Source organism: Magallana gigas, chromosome 1 (assembly GCF_963853765.1).
Source record: "Magallana gigas chromosome 1, xbMagGiga1.1, whole genome shotgun sequence".
In the NCBI taxonomy this organism is placed as follows: Eukaryota; Metazoa; Mollusca; class Bivalvia; order Ostreida; family Ostreidae; genus Magallana; species Magallana gigas.
The window spans coordinates 41,499,419-41,521,554 of record NC_088853.1 but is presented as its reverse complement, the minus strand read 5'-3'; the positions used below and the strand labels follow the sequence as shown (position 1 = coordinate 41,521,554).

Sequence of the window (22,136 nt, the reverse complement as noted above, 5' to 3'; positions counted from 1 at the left end):
TTTGCTCTAGTTTTCTTTTTCTTTTTTTTCTGACTCCTTTTCGGCTTCATAACTCAAAATATTTTCAACTTATTTAAAGGAAACTTTCAGGGATTATGTGCAATTAGATTGCCTCAAAGATGTTAAAGTTTCCATAACAACGTCACTTCTGTTTTGACGTTACGTCATTTTTAAACTTTAAAAAAAGTCATTTTGTCCGCGACATTTCTCAAAAACGCTTTAAGATAGAGTCTTGAAATTTTCTGTGGTTATGAATTTGGCAATTTACATGTGCAATAAGGCTGGAAATTAAAATCCGTCACTTCCGGTCGAAACTGGAAGTGAAATTTTTTTTTCGAAAAAATGAATATTTGATCAAATCAAAAATGAATATTTGATTTATAAAGCTTATCAAGCTGAATCTAACACTGAAATCCGTTTTAAAATCAGACAATGCATTAAAGAGATATCGGGGTTTAAACATTGGTTTTTCCGGAAATTTTGTTTCCGCGTCTTTGGTTTAAAAAATAGCGAAATGTTCAAAGTAAAGTTAACTCGTACCAAAAGTAATTGTTAATTCGTACTTGAACACATTCGGATTTTTTTTGTTAAGTCGTTCTTGAAATCAGGAAGGTTTTTGTTAAGTCGTACTTAAAATCATTCGGATTTTGTTAAGTCGTACCAGGAATATTTCGATTTTTTCATCTTTTTTATTTTAGTTACACTTGTTATTGGTTCAATAGCTCTGCTTCTTACAGGAACTTCCAGCTTTACTTCCGACATCAACGGAAGACCCACTCGTTGCTTTGCAACGAGCTTTGCTCTAGTTTAATTATATATTCTTAAGTTTTATTTATTTGATATTTTGCTTCTTTTGAACTTCGGAAACTCACATATCACATTTAAGCCAATATTAGAAAGCCGGTCAAAAATTGGTACTTAAACTTAAGGCAGACTCCACAAGAATTTTAATTTCTAAATGCGGTTGACATTTTTTTTTCAACAATGAAAAACCCCATAATTCTTAACATATTATTTTTCTTTTCAAAATAGAGAGATACCCGGTCAGTACTTTATAATGTCTTTGAGGTTTTACTTCACAGAAAGATTAGCGAGGCAGTATCTGTGTATAGTATACATACTTTCAGCAGATCAAGAGGTTTGAATGTCGCAATTCAACCTTGTAAATTGTCAGTCTGGCACCTTGTGTATGACATTACGTAATATCCGTATACAGGAATCCATGATCTTGAGAATATTTATTCAAAGAGAAAAGTATTATTTTTTTGACAACAATATAAATAACGTATTAGAATGATTTTCATATTCATCATCTTATTTGTTCCGCATTCAATTGATTCAAAAAAGTTGGATAAATAATCTCTCTCTCTCTCTCTCTCTCTCTCTCTCTCTCTCTCTCTCTCTCTCTCTCTCTCTCCTATTTGCTGAAATCAAAATAGGTAACAATCGGCGAAGAATAATTTTTATTGTCCGACCTTTCACTCTTTCTCTTTTAATACATATGTAATATATCTCCTGTTGCATTGTAAATCTGCCCACCCTGCTCTCTCTATTGCTCACATATATTATCTAGTCCTAAAATTTGAGTTTCCAAGTCAAAATGGCATAACGGCATTAGCACAATAAAGTTCTATTTCAGCATCACAACCGCCATTTCAAACACAGATTTCGAGTGTAAACTTTTCTAAGACTACAAAGAACACCAGCTTAATATAGTGAAAAAGTGTTACGGCTTATCATGCTTTAATTCTCTCTCTCTCTCTCTCTCTCTCTCTCTCTCTCTCAGATAATCTATTATAACGTATTTTGAGGCGTCAATGCAGAAAGGCATAAGCATTATTATGTCCCATTACAGTATCATAACCACCGATTGCAACAGCGACTTGATTGAAAACCTCTCTCTCTCTCTCTCTCTCTCTCTCTCTCTCTCTCTCTCTCTCTCTCTCTCTCTCTCATTCTTTATTCATGCACTTGTATGCGGTTATATGACCAGCAGCTATATAATGTTGAAAATAAGACACACAATTTAACTGATTTTCCTTAATCTATGAACGCTTAGATATTTAATCTCCACGCCTAAAAGCAAGCAGAAAAAAATATTTTGTATGTCTGGGATTAAGAAAAACCTCAGAACTAACAGAGAGCACTCAGACTATACACACGACAGGGTGACCACGGCAAGGTGTGAAAATTGACCACCTGTGTATATGTCTGGCAGTCACTGAAAAGATTCTTTTCTATGTCTGGGATCAAGAAAACCCTCAGAACTAACAGACAGCGCTCAGAATATATACACGACATAGTGACCGTGGCAAGGTGTGAAAATTGACCACCTGTGTATGTGTCTTGCAGCCTCAGAATAAACAAATATAAATGGCCGGGAAATACAATGTGAAACAAAAGTGTTTGATGTTATTTTGAAAACAAAATTAGTGATTATGGCCGGGATAAAAACATCTTAAGTTTATAATTATAAATATTTAACACGGTTCAATTAAAGAGTTGATCGCTCAAAATTTAGAATCATTAAATAGATGTTTAAATTATCAATTACATAAAGTGGTTAAAATCTTTATAATTTTTTTTTTACTATGGATTGTTCTATATATACAATGTAACACTGTAGTATCGAGTGGATTGGCGGACGGGGATGGGATATATAGCAATTCTGCAATTTCTACATTTATTTACTTATGTGCTGAATTGTGTTAATCAGCTAAAATAAAACTTAGAACAAGAACAAAAAAAAAAAATATGCATTGAAATAAATAAGCAGATAACAAGAAGAATAATCAAATCTAATTTTTGTGGTTGTAAAAAAGAAGTTACTGTTGATAAAACTTTAGTTAGATCTTACATATTTCTTTTTTAAAAATGCCCGGTATTTGTTTACCGATAATTTTAAATAAATATAATTTGCATGTTACAGTAATTAGAATTAATCTCTTAAAAATCCCCTGCCTGTAATTCTCAGTAATTATCAGCAATTCTCAGTACCAACAGTTAATCTCAGTAAATATCAGTAATTATCAGAGCTCACAGCAAAAGCATCAGTAAATATCAGTAAATATCAGAACCAACAGCAATTATCAGTAACAGCAGTAAAATTATCAGTAAATATCAGCAATTCTCAGCACTAACAGTACAATATCAGTAAATATCAGAAACTATCAGTAAAAAATGGCACTTTCAGTACCTTTTAGAGCCAGTAGTGATTGCAGCAATGCAGTCCTTTTTCTGAAGATTTTTAAATATTTTCCATATAGAATATAGATCTCTATGTTTAACTTTCAACGCTCCTTGGGGTCCAGTATTAACGTTCTTAACAATTTAGAATATTCACTATATATGCAAATTTTTGTGTAAATATTGGCAAAACTATTGAAATTTTTTTTTAACACACCTTATTTTCACTGTTTTGTAATTATCTCCCTTTTAAAAAGGTTCTTGGCCTTTACTGTATGAATTTGGAATTTTGAATTCCCTTCTCATAAAAAGGTTTGGTTAAATTTGGCTCAGTGGTTCACGAGAAGAATTCAACAATGTGACAAATTTACAGACAGACGGGCGGACAGACAGACAGACAAACGAACAGACGACGGACAGCAGGTGATCAGAAAAGCCCGATTGAAAATTGGATCAAGTTAGCTATGAAAATAAAAATAATAATCAATACTTTAAAAAAAATCAAACCAATAAAAGAAAGTGTATGCTGATAGTAAAACTCACAAAATACAATTAATGTACCTCAAAAACTCATTGATATTCAAATATATAACAAGATGCCTCATATCCTTTGTATGTTTCTTTTTCTTGTCCACATCCCATTTTGTCCACTACAAGTCCTCTAACTGCCCTTCTTCCTTGCATTCCTTTTCAAATTCAAAAGTTAGATATGAATACTTAAGATTCAAAAACTACTGAGGACAGAACTTACTTATCCCTTCCGTGCCCCAGGGACGCACGCCTGAGGCTGTGCAACAAGGTACGCCACTTTCGGCGGTCGCTAACAACAACCTGCGCCTCTTTCCACATGTGCATTTTCAGTTCTTCTCGGTTGTCTTTCTTTCTCCAGATGCTCTTTGACCTTCTTCGCTTTTTTTCTCTTGGAACCTAGACACAAAACACCAGAATCAATATAAAACGCAACAAGAAGATATCTATATTTCAGTAAGCATTTCTCTGTATTTTATTCAAGACCACATATCTCTGAATCTTTTTCGGAGTTTATAATAGTCACGTTATTTTTTTGCTTTCTGTTTTTTGTTTGCTGTTGTTTTTTTTTCTGAAAAGGTAAATAAATTTAAGAATTTTCTAGCTGCTGCTGGTGCTAGATCTGCCCATTTTGCAAATCTAACAAATGCTCAGTCCTCCACTAAGAAACAAGTTAACAAACTAAATTTAACTTACATAAAAACTTCAACAGTTTGAATAGATCATTATATGCAGCATGTCGTATATGTCCACTTCTATTTGCTTACACTAGTTTGAATATAAAATTCTATTACTAATTTAGTAATAAATACAGGTTATTTGCATGTGTGATAGAGATGACATTACAAAACTCGTATCGGTCTCCGGGGCTAATACAGGTTATTAGCTCTAGGGCTGAGACTGATGCGCATCACACCCCCTGCAGAACTCCTCTGTTGTTGTTTTTTTTTCGTTCCGTTTTTATGCATGTTTAAAAACGAAAAAATAAAACATTTGTTCAAGTCAACATATTCAATCCAGCTGAAACTACAAATGCTAGTTATTGTTCTGGAGCAGTTAATTTAAGCTTAAGAAGATTCGGTTATGTAGCTAAATATACATATTATGTAGAACAATAAGATCTCATATTTTTATTCAAAACATGTACAGATTACTTAAAATTAATATTTAAAATCGACTTTTTTTCAAGTTGATGTTTTTTTTTAGTAAGAATAAAATAAATATAACAATAGATACCCTTTTCCATATCACAGCCTTGGGCACTCGGGCTGATATTGGAGTGTCAGGCTGATATTGGCTGTGATATGGAAAAGTATATTTATTATTTTCTATATATGTAGCATATCGTATATGTTCACTTCTCTTTGCATACACTAGTCTATGCCCTCTTAAGCGAATTTAATCCCATTTACCCTATCCCTGTTCTGACAAATAGACAGTTTGTAAAATACATTTTACATTAAGAAAAAACCATAACAAGAAATAAAAATGAGTGTCATAATACATTTTCAAAGTTTCAAAGCATACATACATTTAGACAATACATCATCAACTTTCAATGACTAACTAACCTATATATTTTTTATTCATAATGAAATAACAACTTTAAGATATAAACACAGTTATGCATGTAGGTAACTTTGACATGTATTATAACTGCAAGAGTTGTGGGAATTACATAACATTTTCAATATGAATAAATGACAACACCTCTATTCTTTCTAGATTTAATAGTCAAAGTGATTACTTACCCTAATACAAAGATTATATTATTCCATGCTGTTTCACGGAAACCGAATATCTTCAAACGCGAACGCGATCACGAGTTGTATGATGCACACATAGTAATTTTCATAACAATCAAAGTCATTCAATGATTTTAAAAAGAAAAAAAAGAAGAAATCTATACATTGAAATAATAGGTGTGTACAGAGAAATGCAAAACATCATATACTTACATCCACTTGCGTTGACATATTTTCTTCTCTTTTAGAAATTACATCCGGCGAATATATATCTTTTTATGCAAGCTAAGATCGTAATGTTCTTTAAAACGTAACTTTTACTGTTAGGTTGTGTGTGGTTTTTTTCTTTATTCATTTCATTACTAATTTAACAGGAGAAATGTAAGCACTAACCTATGGACAAATCGTTGTCGTCCGATGTATCCACATTAGTACAGCTTGATACACATAAGATTGCCAAATTATTCATTCAATTCGTTGCCATATATTTTTAATCTATATAGGTTAGTATTACTTTGGAGTAAAAACTAAAACTAAGATTTCTGAGCTAGGCATTAATTTCAAGATAATTGTTTAATGTAATGTTTTGAATACAATTCAGATAATTATCATTCTATCATTACACATTTCATTATCATTTCATGAACAAAAGCAAATATCCAAGTTAAAAAAAACACTTTACTTTTTTGACAGACGTATCCAATTGAACAGTACAGACTGCCATGGGCAGAGTATGTACTATAATTAGTATTAAATTAAATCTCCTAGATATGTCTTCTCACCTATGTAATACATATAATTTGTACATCTATTATCCAAGTTAAAAAAAAAAACTTTACTTTTTTGACAGACGTATCCAATTGAACAGTACAGACTGCCATGGGCAGAGTATGTACTATAATTAGTATTAAATTAAATCTCCTAGATAAGTCTTCCCACCTATGTAATACATATAATTTGTACATCTATTTTTTCTATGTTATCTTAACAACACACACACACACATATATATATTTACACACACACACACACACACAGAGATATATATATATATATTATATATATATATATATATATATATATATAATTCAAAAAGAGTGAACGGTGAACTCACACAGTATAAATAATCAAAACAAGAAAATGAAATATATATATACTCACCTGTTTTACACAAGTCCCCTTGATAATCAGCATCACATCCAGTCAAACAAGTCCCATTGATATCGGAACACTGGTTTACGTCACGACAGTGTCCACATGTTTCATTGCAGTCGTAACCATACGACCCTACGTCACATGCTAAAAATAAAATGTCCGTTGTGTGTAAGATTATGTGTTTAAAAGTTATTCCATTTCATCGTTTTAAACAGATTATCGGATCAATAAAGAAGCAAAGTATATAAACATGTACTGATAAATTTATTATAAATAAGTCCATTATTATTAGAGAAAGTGATAATAAGAAGCTTATCTAACTACAACAATATATTTTTCTTTTCAAACACAATTTAAAAAAAAAAACCACACGTTTTCTTAATTAATTTTAGACATGTGAAACTGCAGTAATCTGAGAGTGGTCTAAATGAAAACAGTAATCTGTTTTCATATAGATCAATCTACATAAGGAGATTAAACGTAATAAATCTTAAATCTAATCTTAATATTATTATTGACTTTTAATTTAATATATATGTACGCTTTTTCGCATAAAATTTTAGTAATTTTACTATTTACTTTTGTTACAGTAGATTCCTTCATAGCCAGAAGTACACCCCAAGGGACACCGTCCAGTTTTCTTGTTACAAGGCATTCCATTTTGACAGTAACCGCATGATTGGCTGCAATTTCTTCCATAACTGTAGTTATCACATTCTAGAATAAAATTTGTTTAATTCAGTTCAATAGAATACATTTTATTCAATTTTTGATTAGAATGATAATACTATTTACTATTTTTTTTCCATTAATTTCTATGAGATATTTATATTTTCCGTAACTTATAAGTCAGTTGATTAAAATTGGAAATGTGTTAAGCAAACAACATGCTGTTTATTGTGTACTGTGTTATTTAGTTTCCCAAAATGAATTTATGAATGTATATAGTAGTAAATTTCAAAACTGCTGCTTTATAGAAACTTCAATTGGCAAACCGTAAAAGAATATGCAACAAGATATATGTGAGTCAATGTTCACTAGTGATACCCCCGCTCTGATGTCAATATGCAAAATAAGCAAAGTCGACATTTAACAGAAAGCTGGCATCCGATTGTTACACAGAAATATATCCAACGATATGGCATGCCTATACAAATAGTGTGTAAAAATTTCACACATCTGCAATAAATAGTTGCTGAGAAATCTTTGACGAAAATTTGTTTGAAAATTTTTGGTTAAAAAATAAGCAAAGTTGTCATTAAACAGGAAGTTGACTTCCGATTGGTACAAAAAAATCTCCCATGATATGGAATCCCTGAACAAACACTGTGTAAAAATTTTAAGCATCTGCGATAAATAGTTGCTGAGATAAATGCGACAGAATTTTTTGTTACGGACGGACAGACAGACAGACACACAAGGGTAAAACAGTATACCCCCTGTCCTTCGGAGCGGGGGTATAAAAAATGACACTTCCTATCTAACAATTGGAATTATCGTCATTAAAATTGTTAATAATATTTTACTATTAAAAATATCGATTTCCAATGAAATTAGATTTTTAATTTCATTATCTTGTCATTAATCGCAATTTTTACCTATAAACAAACTTTTATTGGAGCTTGAAAAGCGTTAATCAAACCATTGCAATATTTTACATAACAACATATTTTTTACAAGTTACCATACCCTAAGATCTGAAGCTCACGTGAAGATACATTTTGACAGCTGAATATGACCTCTAGATTTTGTACATTTTTAAAGAATATATTTGATACGTAGTTAAATGGATAAATATACATCTTTGTATATCACACCCTGTTTATATATATATATATATATATATATATATATATATATATATATATATATATATATATATATATATATATATATATATATATATATATATATATATATGCTTACGTGTTTTACACAAGTCCCCTTGATAATCAGCATCACATCCAGTCAAACAAGTCCCATTGATACCGAAACACTGGTTTACGTCACGACAGTGTCCACATGTTTCATTGCAGTCGTAACCATACGACCCTATGTCACATGCTACAAATGAAATGTCCAATCTGTGTACGATTATGTGTTAAAGGTTACTCCATTTTATTGTTTTAAACAGATTATCGGATCAATAAAGAAGCAAATTATATAAACATGTAATAATAAATATATTATAAATAAGTCCATGAATATAAGAGAAAGTGATAATACGAAGCTTATCTATCTACAACAATATATTTTTCGTTTCAAACACAATTTTAAAAAACAACCACACGTTTTGTTCACTAATTTCTGAAGTAATCTGCATTCAGACAATCTGATGTTGATCTATATATTTAGATAACACTTTTACAATATCAGTTTTATGATAACGTGTATTATATTAATACACTATTTCGTGTATTCATTACGATAACAATACATCAGGATCTGTATAAAATTTTACATGATTTTTTTTCATTGAGCGATGGATGGAATAAACTCGTGCCTTTTTTTAAAATTTACATGTACACTATTTTGCGTTATAATTCTTTTATTTACTTTTGTTACAGTAGATTCCCTCATAGCCGGAGGCACACCCCGAGGGACACCGTCCAGTTTTCTTGTTACAAGGCATTCCATTTTGACAGTAACCGCACGATTGGCTGCAATTTCTTCCATAACTGTAGTCATCACATTCTAGCATAAAATTTGTTTAATTCAGTTCAATAGAATACATTATATTCAATTTTTGACTAGAATGACTATAACGTTAAAGCATTACTTCTTTTTAGCTGCAGAACTGTAGCTCCCGGTCTGAAAAAATTCGGAGGGACGACCTGAGAGCTACAGTACCTCCCATAGTAAAAAACTGCAATTTACAGCGCACAAAAAATGCGCTAGGTTTGGACTTAATAATCTCATTTACGATCACATTCTGTACTAATATTTAATTCCAAAAAAATTCCTCGGACAATTTACTAAAGATATTGTCACTTCACTTGCCTCTGATATTCTTTTAAACAACATCCCCAGCACTGTAAATTAAAGTGGTGCAAGTTTGTTTACATTTAAAAATGGCGACTCTCGATCTCGACGTAAATTAACATACTTCATTTTCAGAGGTCGGTTATCATGTTTAAGAGAAAGTCTGAGGCAAGTAAAGTGACGATATCAGTAGTAAATTTGATGAAAGAATATAATGGTTCTAATTATTTTTACAGAATTTGTATGAAAATAAGGTTAATAAGTCCAAACCTAGCGCAATTTTTTGTGCGCCGTAAATTGCAGGTTTTTTTTTACTATGGGAGGCACTGTAGCTCCCAGGTTGTCCATCCGAATTTTTTCAGACCGGGAGCTACAGTCCTGCAGCTATACTTCTTTTCTGTATTGCAAGCTAAAGTAATTTAAAAAAAATATAGCTAAGATACAACAGTGTATGTTGTGGTATTGTATTTACCTTTTTTACACATCATAGTTGTATAACCTGCTTCACATCCATTGTTACAAGTCCCGGTGACAGGGTCACACTTTTCTCCGTTCAGACAGTGTCCACATTCGTTTGGACATCCGGCACCATAATACGAGTTATACTGACATTCTGCAAGTAAGTGTGTACGATTCAAAATGTTGACATGTGCTACTAAGCTATACCAATTTGCCTTGTTATGTGCTGAATCATCCATGATATCCAAACCACTTTACACTCACACAAAATAATTAATTTGTGTTATAAAGGATACGCATGTGATTCTTTTTATTTTTTTTTTAAATTGTCATTTAATTTTTCATTTATAAGAAAAACATTGTATTGTAGATAAAGGACTATTTTCGTAAAATATATCAAAATGAACTTTACAATGCAAATTATCCATATGGTTATTGTTTTAGACAAAAACTTGGCATTGTTTTACAATATTTAAATTATCTTACACGCCAATGATTTACGTGAAGTTCATTGTAAGGCATAGCAAGTATGAATATATATGTGTATTTTTTTATTTGCAAATATGCTTCCATTTATGAACCTATAGCGTAACTAAAAGTTAAATGTTGTGTTCTTATTAGTACTTACGGCAATCCCAACCAGTGTATCCTGTTTTACACCGAGAAAAGATACAGATTTCGTTCACACAGCTATGGCACCGCATGTAACAGGGGACATAATATCCTGTGATATAAACATTTTTTTTTCACACATTATGCATTTTGCTTTCAAAATTTGCTATATATAATTTGAATGCACAATATCATGCCAAAAATGATCAGAGAACAAAAAATGTCTATATTTTGTTAAGTTCTATAGCTAATAAAAGAGTTTCATTGCACGGTCGTAAACAGTTTAAATGAAAAAGTTTAATCAGGCACATGAACATGTATATAGAAAGACCGACACGTAGCACCGTGTGGGCTTCCTATGAAAATATCAGAGGATTTAAACGTTCATAAAAAAGATGGATCTATTATTACAAAATATTTATGTAAAGTTTGTGTATCATATTATATAAATGTGATATTAAATGAAAGAGTATAGTTAATGCCTCTTTGTATGACACTTAGTTACAAAAATAAACACACTTGTTCATATTAATAGACAACAAGTAAATATAGGTTACAAGTTTACCTAACGTAAACTTTGCAATATACACGTAATATGTTCATTCATGCTCATACGTGTAGAACTTCGTAATTACAAAAACTGATGAAGTCATGCACACATTTTTTTTTCTTTCTTCACGTACACGTATGTATACACGTTGGTTTGCTTAACATCTCTATTATTACAGTATAGTTAAACGGAATGCGATTTAAGAATGATTTGTACTATGCTATTGTCAATGCAATTATTTTCAGAATTCCTATTGGCATTTTGTTTATACATTCTAATCCATTCTAATTGATACTTCCTAGTCGGGTAATGCCATATTCCGCGAACGCACTTCCGCGTCGATACCGGATCAGGACGAGTGTCAGGTGAAGTACTTCCAGCCATTAAATATGATGAACAATATTATTTTCTATAATATATCATGCCATTTACTTTTTTGAAATCTTTGGTTATTAATCGTATATCATATACATGTAACTAATTAAGTTCGAAAAAAAAAACTACCTATGTTAGTTAAATATTTAAACTCAAATGCAACAAGTGCGAAAGTGATTTGTAGTTAAATTGCACAAGTTGCGAAATACTGATTGGCAACACACAAGTTGATTGTTGAAGTTGATCCCCAATATTTTTTCAAATAATATTTTTCGGTTATTTATTATTTTTTGTTTTGTTTTGTTTTTGTTTTTGTTTTTTTTTTTTTTTTTTTGGGGGGGGGGTGAAAAAAGAAAATAACTGAAACAAAAATATTTCACCTTTCTTCTTTTCACCATTACTAGATTTAAACTTAGAGGATATTTTAAAAAAACACTTTTTTTTCTTATTTGTAAACATTTGGCTTATATTTCAATGTATGTATACACAGTAATGGTCAGTATTTCATGTTGTAAACGTATATACACAGTAAAGGTCATTATCCCATGCTATATCTATAAAATTTAGATTATTATTTGCTTCTTTTAAAAGGTTTCTTGATACGGAAAAACCCAGTGTTAGTGCTATGTTTAGATACTGATTTGAAAACAATAAAGTCAATTTGATAAAAACTTCAATTTGTTTTAATCCCTTTAGGTTAAATCAACTCAGAGTATTGGTGCTATCAAACATCGGTGGTCTGATCAGTTGCATTCTTTTTTATGCAAAGAACTACCGCGTTAATCGTACATAAACACTGTAGACGTACCATAGGTAAATGCGATCAATGGTAAGATGAATAGAAATATTGTCTTTATCATCGTTTTTGAAAATACCTGCAAATAAAAAAAAGTAATTTAGATGTAAAAGCTGTACATTGTATCACATAACATAGTTTACGTGTATCAGCCAATGCAATTGCATAGGTTTTCAATTAAAATACACATACAAGCCAACAATCATGTGGATTTGCATTTACGCGGCTATGTTAAGGCTGTCGGAAGCTAAATATATATCGAAAAATGATACTATTTTAAAAATCGACCAATACTTTAACCGAGCGATTTTCTTTAAACTTTTATTTCATAAATTAACAGTGACATCAAACACTATATTTGATGTATTTTTGTGACGTCGTATATTTTTCTTGAGCACGTGACGGGTGTATTCTAACACGGTAAAAAATCGATAAAAGTCGCATCAGCGCAAGAGAACAATGACATTAAATCAAAACTATTTTTGTGAAAAATCCTTCGATAAGTAATGTATTTTGCATTTCTTGCTGGGGGTTCATATAAATATTTCGTTTATTTGAAATATTGTAAAAACATTTCGCACCGCCATCAAAATTAGGGACATGTTTACCTTTTAGGCTCGATTTACACAAAATCGGGTCAATCGGTAGGTTTCCCCCAGCAAGATTCACATTGGTACTTATTTTTCTCCCGATTTCACGTAAAATAAAGATTTGTTTTATCTTTCACTTGCGCCAAGCCGTTTTTATATGCATATACATATCACCATTCATTAGATTACACGTAGCAGGAGGAGTCTCAAAACCATTAGTTTATGAATAGTTTTTTACCTATTACGAAGCTTTAAAACTGTTCATTTTTTTATACTCCATATGATATTGAATTTAGTATCACTAGTATTTTCGACAGTGTCTCTGTAAAGAAATGAAGCGGTTTTATTTTGCACAATGAATATCACTTATTACGTTACGATACATTCCCTATAAGAACGATCGAAAGGAATGCAGATCGTGACGTCAAAGTTAACTATGACGTCATATCTTATAAAGTACAGACAAGTGACTTTCTACATATCGTTGTGAAATCAATCGGGCAGCCTTAACATCGCCGCGTAGCTTTAAGCTTAACCCTATTACTGATTTTTAGCCGGGCAATTTCTCCAGTCAAATGATTAATCGATGGGAATGAAATTCCCCTAGGAACATTACGTTAGAAAGCCTAATAATTAATTATTGTTTTGCCTCCGACTAGAACAACACTTCTTTAAACGGTTACCGTCGAAATTTAGACGGCAACATAAAGGATGACATGTCTTTTTAACTCGATGTTGACCCAAACGTTCTAACATACTTCAGATTGTTAAGTGATAATATATTTATAGCAATTCTCCTTTGTCTGTTATGTTTACATTGACGACTGCAATGGCAAATGGATGGCGAAGATTGCGTGGTAAGATGACAGGGGTAGAGCGCAGACTGAAGCGAATAAAGCTGAGTATAGAAAAAACTTCAGGAGGAAACAGAGAATCAAGTTATGTAATCAAAGAGCATTTAATAGACGAGGGGGGGGGGGTTGTGTAAGTAACAGTCATTGATTGTGCTACCACCAGGTGACTTTGTAAACACAATATCAGTCTTATCAAATGGACTCTTATGAATCAATTCAGTTAAAATGCATGATAAACTCATATTAGCATTATTCAATTTTATTAAGTAAATATGCACTAACCTCATATCTAAATCGAGTTAATTTTATCCTGTACTTTCATTCTCTCCTTGAGTATGAAAAATACAATTTGACAAGTAAGAAAAAAACTTTCTCAAGATAAATTGAAAAATAAAATTGATTTATACAAGTATATTTATAATACTATAATATTCATAAACTATGAACTTTTGTTTCATGCATACTGCAAGTGATCAGAAATGAACACAGATCATATACATTGGACACATGGATAGTTTTTATTCTCCTTTGTCGGCTACTATTTCCTAACTGTATTATCCTTTCATTATACTGAATTTATATATTCTTGGTCGTCAGTTTTATTACGTGCCTGATATATATGTTTGATACTTTATTAGTCAGCTTTAATAATAAAAAAGAGAAATAGAAACAAAGATAAAAGGAAAAGGATACGTTTTCATGTTCAAAGTATTATTATGCCTGAAATATCTCCAAATTGACTTAGTTTAGGCTGTGTTAATAATTCTTTGTTTCAAATGCAATTTGATGCAATCACATATGTCTTAGGATTGATGGATACATGTACAATAAATGATGAAAACAATTTTTAGCCTTAGTTTTAAACTTAAATAACAGGACAAACATACACATTTCAACAAACATGTAATAAACTAAACAGATGCAAAATTACAAATAAAGAAGAAACAACTATTTAAATTGAAATAAAAAAAAACTTTTAATCAAAAATACAGACATACTTTTCTCCAAATGTAATGCCGAAAAATTACACCATGAACAATAATATAAAATCGGTGTTTATAAAAAACGTTTTCCTTGATATTTTTTTGTCTGGTAATGAGAAGTATATTTCTGCATACAACCATTTCTGAAATACATTGAGTTAAACTTTTAATCGGAAACATATAGTAAACTGGACTCACCTTTACATTAGTTATTTAATCAAAACTTGAGACGTTTTAAGACGGAGAAAATTACAACTGAGATCCCCTAGTGCTGAAGCGTTTTTACTAGACCAGGAAGCACTCTTCTTTCTTATAACACTCAAACAATTTACCCACACAACATTATATAATTTACAAAAGTATCATCAACTAGATAGGATCTCGTTACGAGTAACGAGTAGATCTTCCGTTCAATTTTTTAAACGATACCATTAAAATATCAATGAAATTTCAGAAAATCCTCTCAACCCCTCCCTTGCAGATATTGTATACGGTTGTCAATCTCCTTTAACATGCTTAACAAAGTGTTTTGCTTTTTCAGAAACAGTACTTCAAAGATTTAAGATTTAAGTCCCCTAAAATCCCTAATTACGTCATCAATTGGTGTGGCAATGAGTTTTACAAACTGATATCGTGACGATCAACAACTTTGCTACTATAATGCATTACAAATTCTTTACCGTTTTCCAAGGTATGTGTTAGAGACTTACGAGTGTCTTGGCCCCTAAAAAGGGGGGCAACCCTTTTTCTTGAGTTCATTCAAAATGTCTCACAAATACTAACAATTTTTGTTCTTACATATATCTAAAACTGTTGTTTATTTTTTAGATAAAAATGATTGAATATTTTAAGGACCAGCCCTCTAGATCCTTAATGGGGACAGACATTGGTGTATCGATTAATGGAACCGATTACAATCATCAATACTGACATTTTCTCTTCTACAATGTATGTCTCCTTATTAAGATATAATGCGTCAAAGTTTAAGCACCTAGGTCCCTAAAAATCCCTCATTACGTAATCAATAGGCGTAGCAATGATTTTTTCAGATAAATATTGTTACGATCAACAACTTTGCTTCTATAATGCATTACAAAATCTTTACCATTTTTAGATTATTTGCAATAGAATTAACGAATGTCTTGGCCCCTAAATAAAGGGGCCAGTCCCTTTTTCTTGATTTTGTTAAAAACCATCTAAATTTGTTGGGTTTTTTTTTAGATACAGATGATTGAATATTTTAGGGGCCAGCCCTCTAGATCCTTCATGGGGACAACTATTGGTGTTTGATTAATGGAATCGATTAGAATCATCAATGCAAACATTGACATTCTAGAAGGCTTAACAAAGTATATCTACTTCTCAAGATATATTGCGTCAAAGTTTAGGTACTTTGGCCCCTCAAAATCCCTAATTACGTAATAAATCTTGTTTGTCTTAAAGTTATTTGTAACAGAGTTCACGAGTAGCTTGACTCCTAATTTAAGGGGCCAGCCCCTTTTTCATGATATCATTGAAAATATCTTAAGAATACACCCATCTGAAATTGTTGATCATTTTTGAGATACAAATGATTGAAAAGTTTAGGGGCCATCCCTCTAGATCCTTCATGGGGACAGACATTGGTGTTTTGATTAATGAAATCGATTAGAATTATCAATGCAAACATTTTCTCTTCTACAATGCTTAACAAATTATGTTTCCTTCTCTAGATATATTGCGTCAAAGTTTATGTACTTTGGCCCCTCAAAATCCCTTATTACGTAATAAATGGGTGTGACACTGATTTTATCCGATAGATATTGTTACGATCAACAACTTTGCTTCTATAATGCATCACAAAATCTTTATCGTATTTAAGTTATTTGTAATAGAGTTTACGAGTGTCTTGGTCCCTAATTTAAGGGGCCAGCCCCTATTTCTTGGTTTTGTTGGAAAGAACTTTGAATTCGTACCACTTTTATTATATATGTCTTAAGAAAATATCAACTCATAAAAAGATACAGATCAAAACGTATGAAAATTTTGATTCAAAATTTGTATCAATTTTTCGAGACCAGGTGAGCTCCTAAACTTTGCGCCACTGGCGTAAAAAAAACGGCATTGTGCACAACTTCAAACTATGGTCTACCTATCCTGAAAATTTTATATTTTCGTCTCTGATGGTCTCTGAGTTTATGTCTGCACAACATTGGTCGTCAAAATTTACAAAATCGGCCGTAAATCGGAACCGGAAGTGACAATTTCAAAATTTCAAAAAACTTCTACAATTATGACCACTGGTAATCATCTATGAAAAAAAGTCGAAATCGGCCGAATAGTTTTCGAGAAATCGCGTGCACAGAATTCGTGGAGAAAAAAATAAGAAACAGTACGAAAATGACGAGGTCTTCCGTTGGAAACGGAAGACCTTAATAAAGGAGGAACACAAAAGTAATCGCCAGTAAAAACTTGAAACGATAGAAAGATTTCATTATACATATATGAGCTAATTTCTTTCGATTCAGAATGTTAAGAATGTTTGAAATATAAAATGTTTTGCTAAAATGAATATTACGGTTTTTTTACAAAATATTTATCAATATGCGTAAACAGCATTTTACGAACTCAGATATCGTTATTTTTTTTATGGCAATTAAATACTACTTGCAATACCTTTAAAACTGACAATGGTGCTGAAACTAATCCAAATATATTATTAGCCGATGGCAAATGTTTCCTACAAAGCTTTTTTTTTTCAGAAATACTTTTTTTTTTTACTTTTTTGGTATCCTCTTAATTTTTCAACAATTGCCTTTTTTTCCATTCGCCTCTTGTTGTAATTTAATTAGCTTATGTATTTTTTCTTGTTATAGTTGCTCTTTTGTGCACCACCTTTTTTCTTTGGTTAGTTGTTTTTAGTTTTTTGTACATTTGAGTTATTGGCAAGGATCTTGTGGTTAATTTCTTTTTTAACCTTAGCCTTATAATGCTGTTGTTTGAGAATGATTTGTTATTAATCCCAGCACATCTAAATTTATTGTGCATTATTATGTTTTATACCATTTTGTTTTCCCTTGGACTGAAATGTGTCATTTTCATTGGTTTAAACATAGTACGTGATTGCCTCATATATCTCTATATTTGTTCTGTGAGAAAAAAATATGAGGCAATATGACCGTCATTTGTCGACGTTTTGCTTACTCATTTCGACATTTCATAGTATTTAATACTTAATGAATAAACCGCATGCCGTAAGTTCTTAAAGTATTTGGAGTAGTTGCCCTTTGAAATTCTTTAAAATTAGAGTAGTTTCCCTTAGAATATTGACGTCACACTGTTTTGTCTGGAGCAGGTCAAAATGGCAGCGTCGACATTTCCTAAAATCTCTACAGAGGAAAGGGAGAAAACATTTAAAATTTAATAGCAACAAAACCTTGTAAGTAAACATTGGTGAAGCAAAAATTTTTAAAGAGTATTTGAAAGGTGATATTGAAAATTTTGAAGAGTTTAAATGATAAAATTGGACGAGATGTTAGGCATCTTGTACATGGCTTTGCGTAGATCATCGCTATTTGTGAATAAATATGTCGCTTGATAGTCCTAGGGAAAACAAAACACTTATTAGATAAGTTACTGACACACTACGGAAATATATTAGGTTGATCAATCTCATAGACGGCTCGGCTTCGCCTCGCCATCTTTGAGATTGATCAACCCAATATATCTCCGTAGTGAGTCAGTAACTAACCTAATAAGTAATAATAGTATTACTAGTCATTTACTTGTTGTTGTGAATGACATTTATACATTCTGAACGTTTGCCTTTTATTTTAAATTGTAATTAAATCAGCGTATTCACAAACACAATCTTTGACTTGACAGGAATCGTTTGTCTGCGCAAACTAATTTTCTGTGGGGGAAAAACATGGACATAAATATAATCAAATATTTTAACTTTAACCGTTCTTTTTCCTAAACTGACATTCAAATGCTTAACGTGAACAACGTAAGTTGTGGAATCCCCCTGTTAACTTTGTTGGGAAATTATTCTTTCATTAATTATGGTCTTCCGTTTCCAACGGAATCCCTTATTGTTTTCGTTCGGTTTCTTTTGACCTATTATTTTTTAGTGTTTTTTCCTGCACCAAATTTTTCAAAACCAAATATTTTAAAAACAATTCGACGGATTTTCACGAAAATTTCACAGATAGAAGTCAGTACCTAAAGCTTTTCATGTATGACGTCACTTCCGTTAGTCAACGTCGTTAAATTTACTTTTTTCAAAAACCTTTTTTTTGTCCAGCAAATATTTAAATGATGGTTGAAGATAGAAACTTCAAATTTTCAGCAAAGATAGATCTACCTTTGGAAGGATGCATTTAGGTTAAATGATTAACGTCCGTCACTTCGTCACTGGAAGGAAAGACAATTTTTTTTTTCAACTTTTTTCTTTTTTTCTGTAGGGTTGATTAAGACTCTTTCACTGATTCAGAATATGCAATTTGTTTTAAAATCAATCAACGCATTCTCGAGATATCTAGCATCAAAGTTTTGAAGCGAGAGTCCGAATAGCTCAGTCTTTAAAGTCGTGGACATGTGCCCAGGTGACTAACAAACCCCGAACGCCGAAATTTTTTGTACCGAATTTTATGACATTTTCAGATCTCACTAACGATGTTCTGAACCTTCCCGAATTGTTTTTTTTTTTGGTTGATGACATCATTTCCGTTTTTGAGATATTGAAATTTTAAGGAATTCTAGGTTTGTTCAAGAGTGTTATCATTCACTACTTACGATATCGATTTCAAAATTTCAAAGATGATAAACAAAAGATTGTTAATTTGTACAAAAGCATTCATATTTTCCTAGCACAAGAATTACCGGAGCTTTGTAAGGATCGAACATTCAGATAAAAAAGCGTTCTAATTTTGCATGGTTTTCTTAGTTTATCTATTTTCTCGCTAATATTTTGTTGAGACATGTAGAAGACGAAAGATTTGAATTTACAATTTCTTTTGTTTGACATCAAGAAAAAGGGGTTGGCCACTCAAATTAGGGATCCAGAGCACTTAAATTTTTTTTACTTTATAACTCGCAAACGGTTTAGATTTTGATATGGCTGTCGCTGGAAAAGTTGTTCATTTTGATCTTTTGAATGTCATTACAATAATATGTTGTGCGGGTATTGCGCAATATAACGGTAAAAAGCGAGACTTGTTACAATATATCTGTTTTCATTTGGCAACTAGACGAGATCTTTATGCGTATAACTGACATAAAGCTACCGTAGACAGTGCACCAGCTTACAATGTACATATATGCAAAATGTATCAACATTTTCATTCTCTTCTATAGTGAAACACATAATGGATAAACGAACTGCAGCTATGCAATGCATTTGAGTCGCATTTTAAATCTAACTGGATTCCGAGCTCTGTATGTGACCAATTGCGTATACGATTCACACATTGGTTAATTTACTTAGCCGAAAGCACAAAGACTTCCGCTTTTAAGGAGTAAGTCTAAAAGAGTATACCTTAACTTAAGAAGTTATGCTGTTGTAGTCTCCTATTTTAAGAAGGATAGTTAGTACGAATGTTTATGAAATAAGGTGTTCATTGTGATCTTGTCTATGTCAGAAAATAATTTATTGTTGGGAAATAGAATTCAGTTATGTTATCAAACTGCAAACATTTAAAATCCACCACGTTGGGTGTACAACATCTCTCGCACAAGGCCGAGGAGATACCGCGCTAGTGGACAGGCGATTCGCTGTAGTCTAAGACACAGGCTTTTCATGTTTCTACGTTATCAAACATTTGGATATCTATTTAGTCTTTGTCAAATTGGTTTTTTTTTAATCATATGGGTTATAGGCACAACAAACCTTTAATTTAGCATTGATTTAAATCATAGTGCGTATCAAAATAAATAAAAAAATGTCATCAATGAATGTAATACAACGTTTGTATGAGTTGAAAGATAACTAAATCTGTATATTTCTTACATGTTGGTGCTGAGAATTTGATGCATTACACTTCCCACTTCTAGGCGGTATTCACAACATGATTATACCAACACACACATGTTATGTATCTGTAATCTGTTATAATTAATGTAGGTTTAACAAATATTAGAAGTCTTTTTTGAGTTATAAGAGAGAGGGGAGTTGGGGCATGAACTAAGCAAGGTGTAGTAAGTAACGTGAGTTAAAAAAAGCGTTCGAGATATGGCAGTTACAGTATTACAATGTTACATGCTTGCAGTAGGTGCAGGCACGATTAAACTAACCGATGATGCCCGCTAGCACGGAAGGAATGGAAGGAATCAGGGATTATTTTGAATTCTTTAATATACCCATGAATTTTTGAACACGTTTTATTTAAATTCAGGCCGTAAAAAATAACACTATAGGTTTAACCTCTTCCGATTCAATAAAATGCATACTCATTGCTGAATTCATTCTTTCATTTAATTAAATTAAATTTTGTTGTTTTTTAATATAAAAGAATATTTAAGGTTAAAAAAAAAGTTTATTAACACGCGGTGAGCAAAAGTTTTGTTTAGATTCGGACAGTAGAAGAGCGAGTAGAGGACACATGGTTAAAAATACTACGTAGTAGATTCCGGAGATTTTCAAATCGACTGGACTTCTGTATATGCGTTGCATGTACACACGAATAGTTGATGCATATTTTAACAAGTTTAGCTTTTTTTTAAAAGCTTACCGTCTTTAGAACAAACCCTAAACAGCAATTAGTTATCAAAGACAGTTTAATTCTTTTTCTATAAATGTCACCTTCCTCTACATAGCATGGCGACTGGAACATTTTATGTCATGTGTCGTTTAAGCCTTCGTGTCTAAAATTGAGAACTGCGTACCCGAGCTTGTAAGTTAAGATCGACTATAGGGTAAAAGAGATCTTAAGTAGGGTCGTAGACTCGTATAATTTTTATAAAATCAAAGTTATCCCACTGCATTTATCTATCTAAGGTGCAAATAACTTTACCGATATTAGGCATACCTCATCAATTTTTTTTTCATTTTGTATAAATATTTGAATAAAAAATGCTAAAAGAAAAACAAATAATTTCAATAGATATTATAGAATGTTACTTTCAACTAGTTGGACCTGAAAACCAAAGGCTGAATTTCATTCATAGCAATTTTGTATTGCTTTTTCGTTTTCTAACTTTTAAAGATTTGAAATCTACGAAATTTGTTAAGTCGTACATAAAAAAGATCATCAGAAAATGATATCTCTTGCGCTGAACAGTATTTCAACCAATGAAATAAATGTAAATTTTCTGACATTATTTTCTACCAATCACAAAGGAA

The 22,136-nt window shown here is 31.6% G+C and overlaps 1 protein-coding gene across 1 annotated transcript; it reads right to left on the bottom strand.

Annotated features, from left to right (window-relative positions):
- Positions 1–3,933: 3,933 nt before the first annotated feature.
- On the bottom strand, positions 3,934–15,096 carry LOC136275921 (multiple epidermal growth factor-like domains protein 10). Its single transcript, XM_066086350.1, has 9 exons — positions 15,014–15,096; positions 12,401–12,467; positions 10,684–10,779; positions 10,069–10,209; positions 9,171–9,308; positions 8,541–8,678; positions 7,194–7,331; positions 6,574–6,758; positions 3,934–4,113 (listed from the first exon to the last, which is right to left on the bottom strand). Exons 2-9 carry the CDS (start codon positions 12,450–12,452, stop codon positions 3,934–3,936), a joined length of 1,068 nt encoding a protein of 355 aa, XP_065942422.1. The 5' UTR covers positions 12,453–12,467; positions 15,014–15,096.
- Between the last annotated feature and the right edge of the window lie 7,040 nt (positions 15,097–22,136).

Coding starts and splice junctions, on each gene's coding strand:
- LOC136275921 (XM_066086350.1), bottom strand. CDS start 12,452: ATGATAAAGACAATATTTCTATTCATCTTACCATTGATCGCATTTACC. Junction 6,759..7,193: donor AGGAATCTACTGTAACAAAA/GTAAATAGTAAA, acceptor TTTTATTTTTAG/CATGTGACGTAGGGTCGTAT. Junction 4,114..6,573: donor GTTTTGATTATTTATACTGT/GTGAGTTCACCG, acceptor TTTTGTGTCTAG/GTTCCAAGAGAAAAAAAGCG.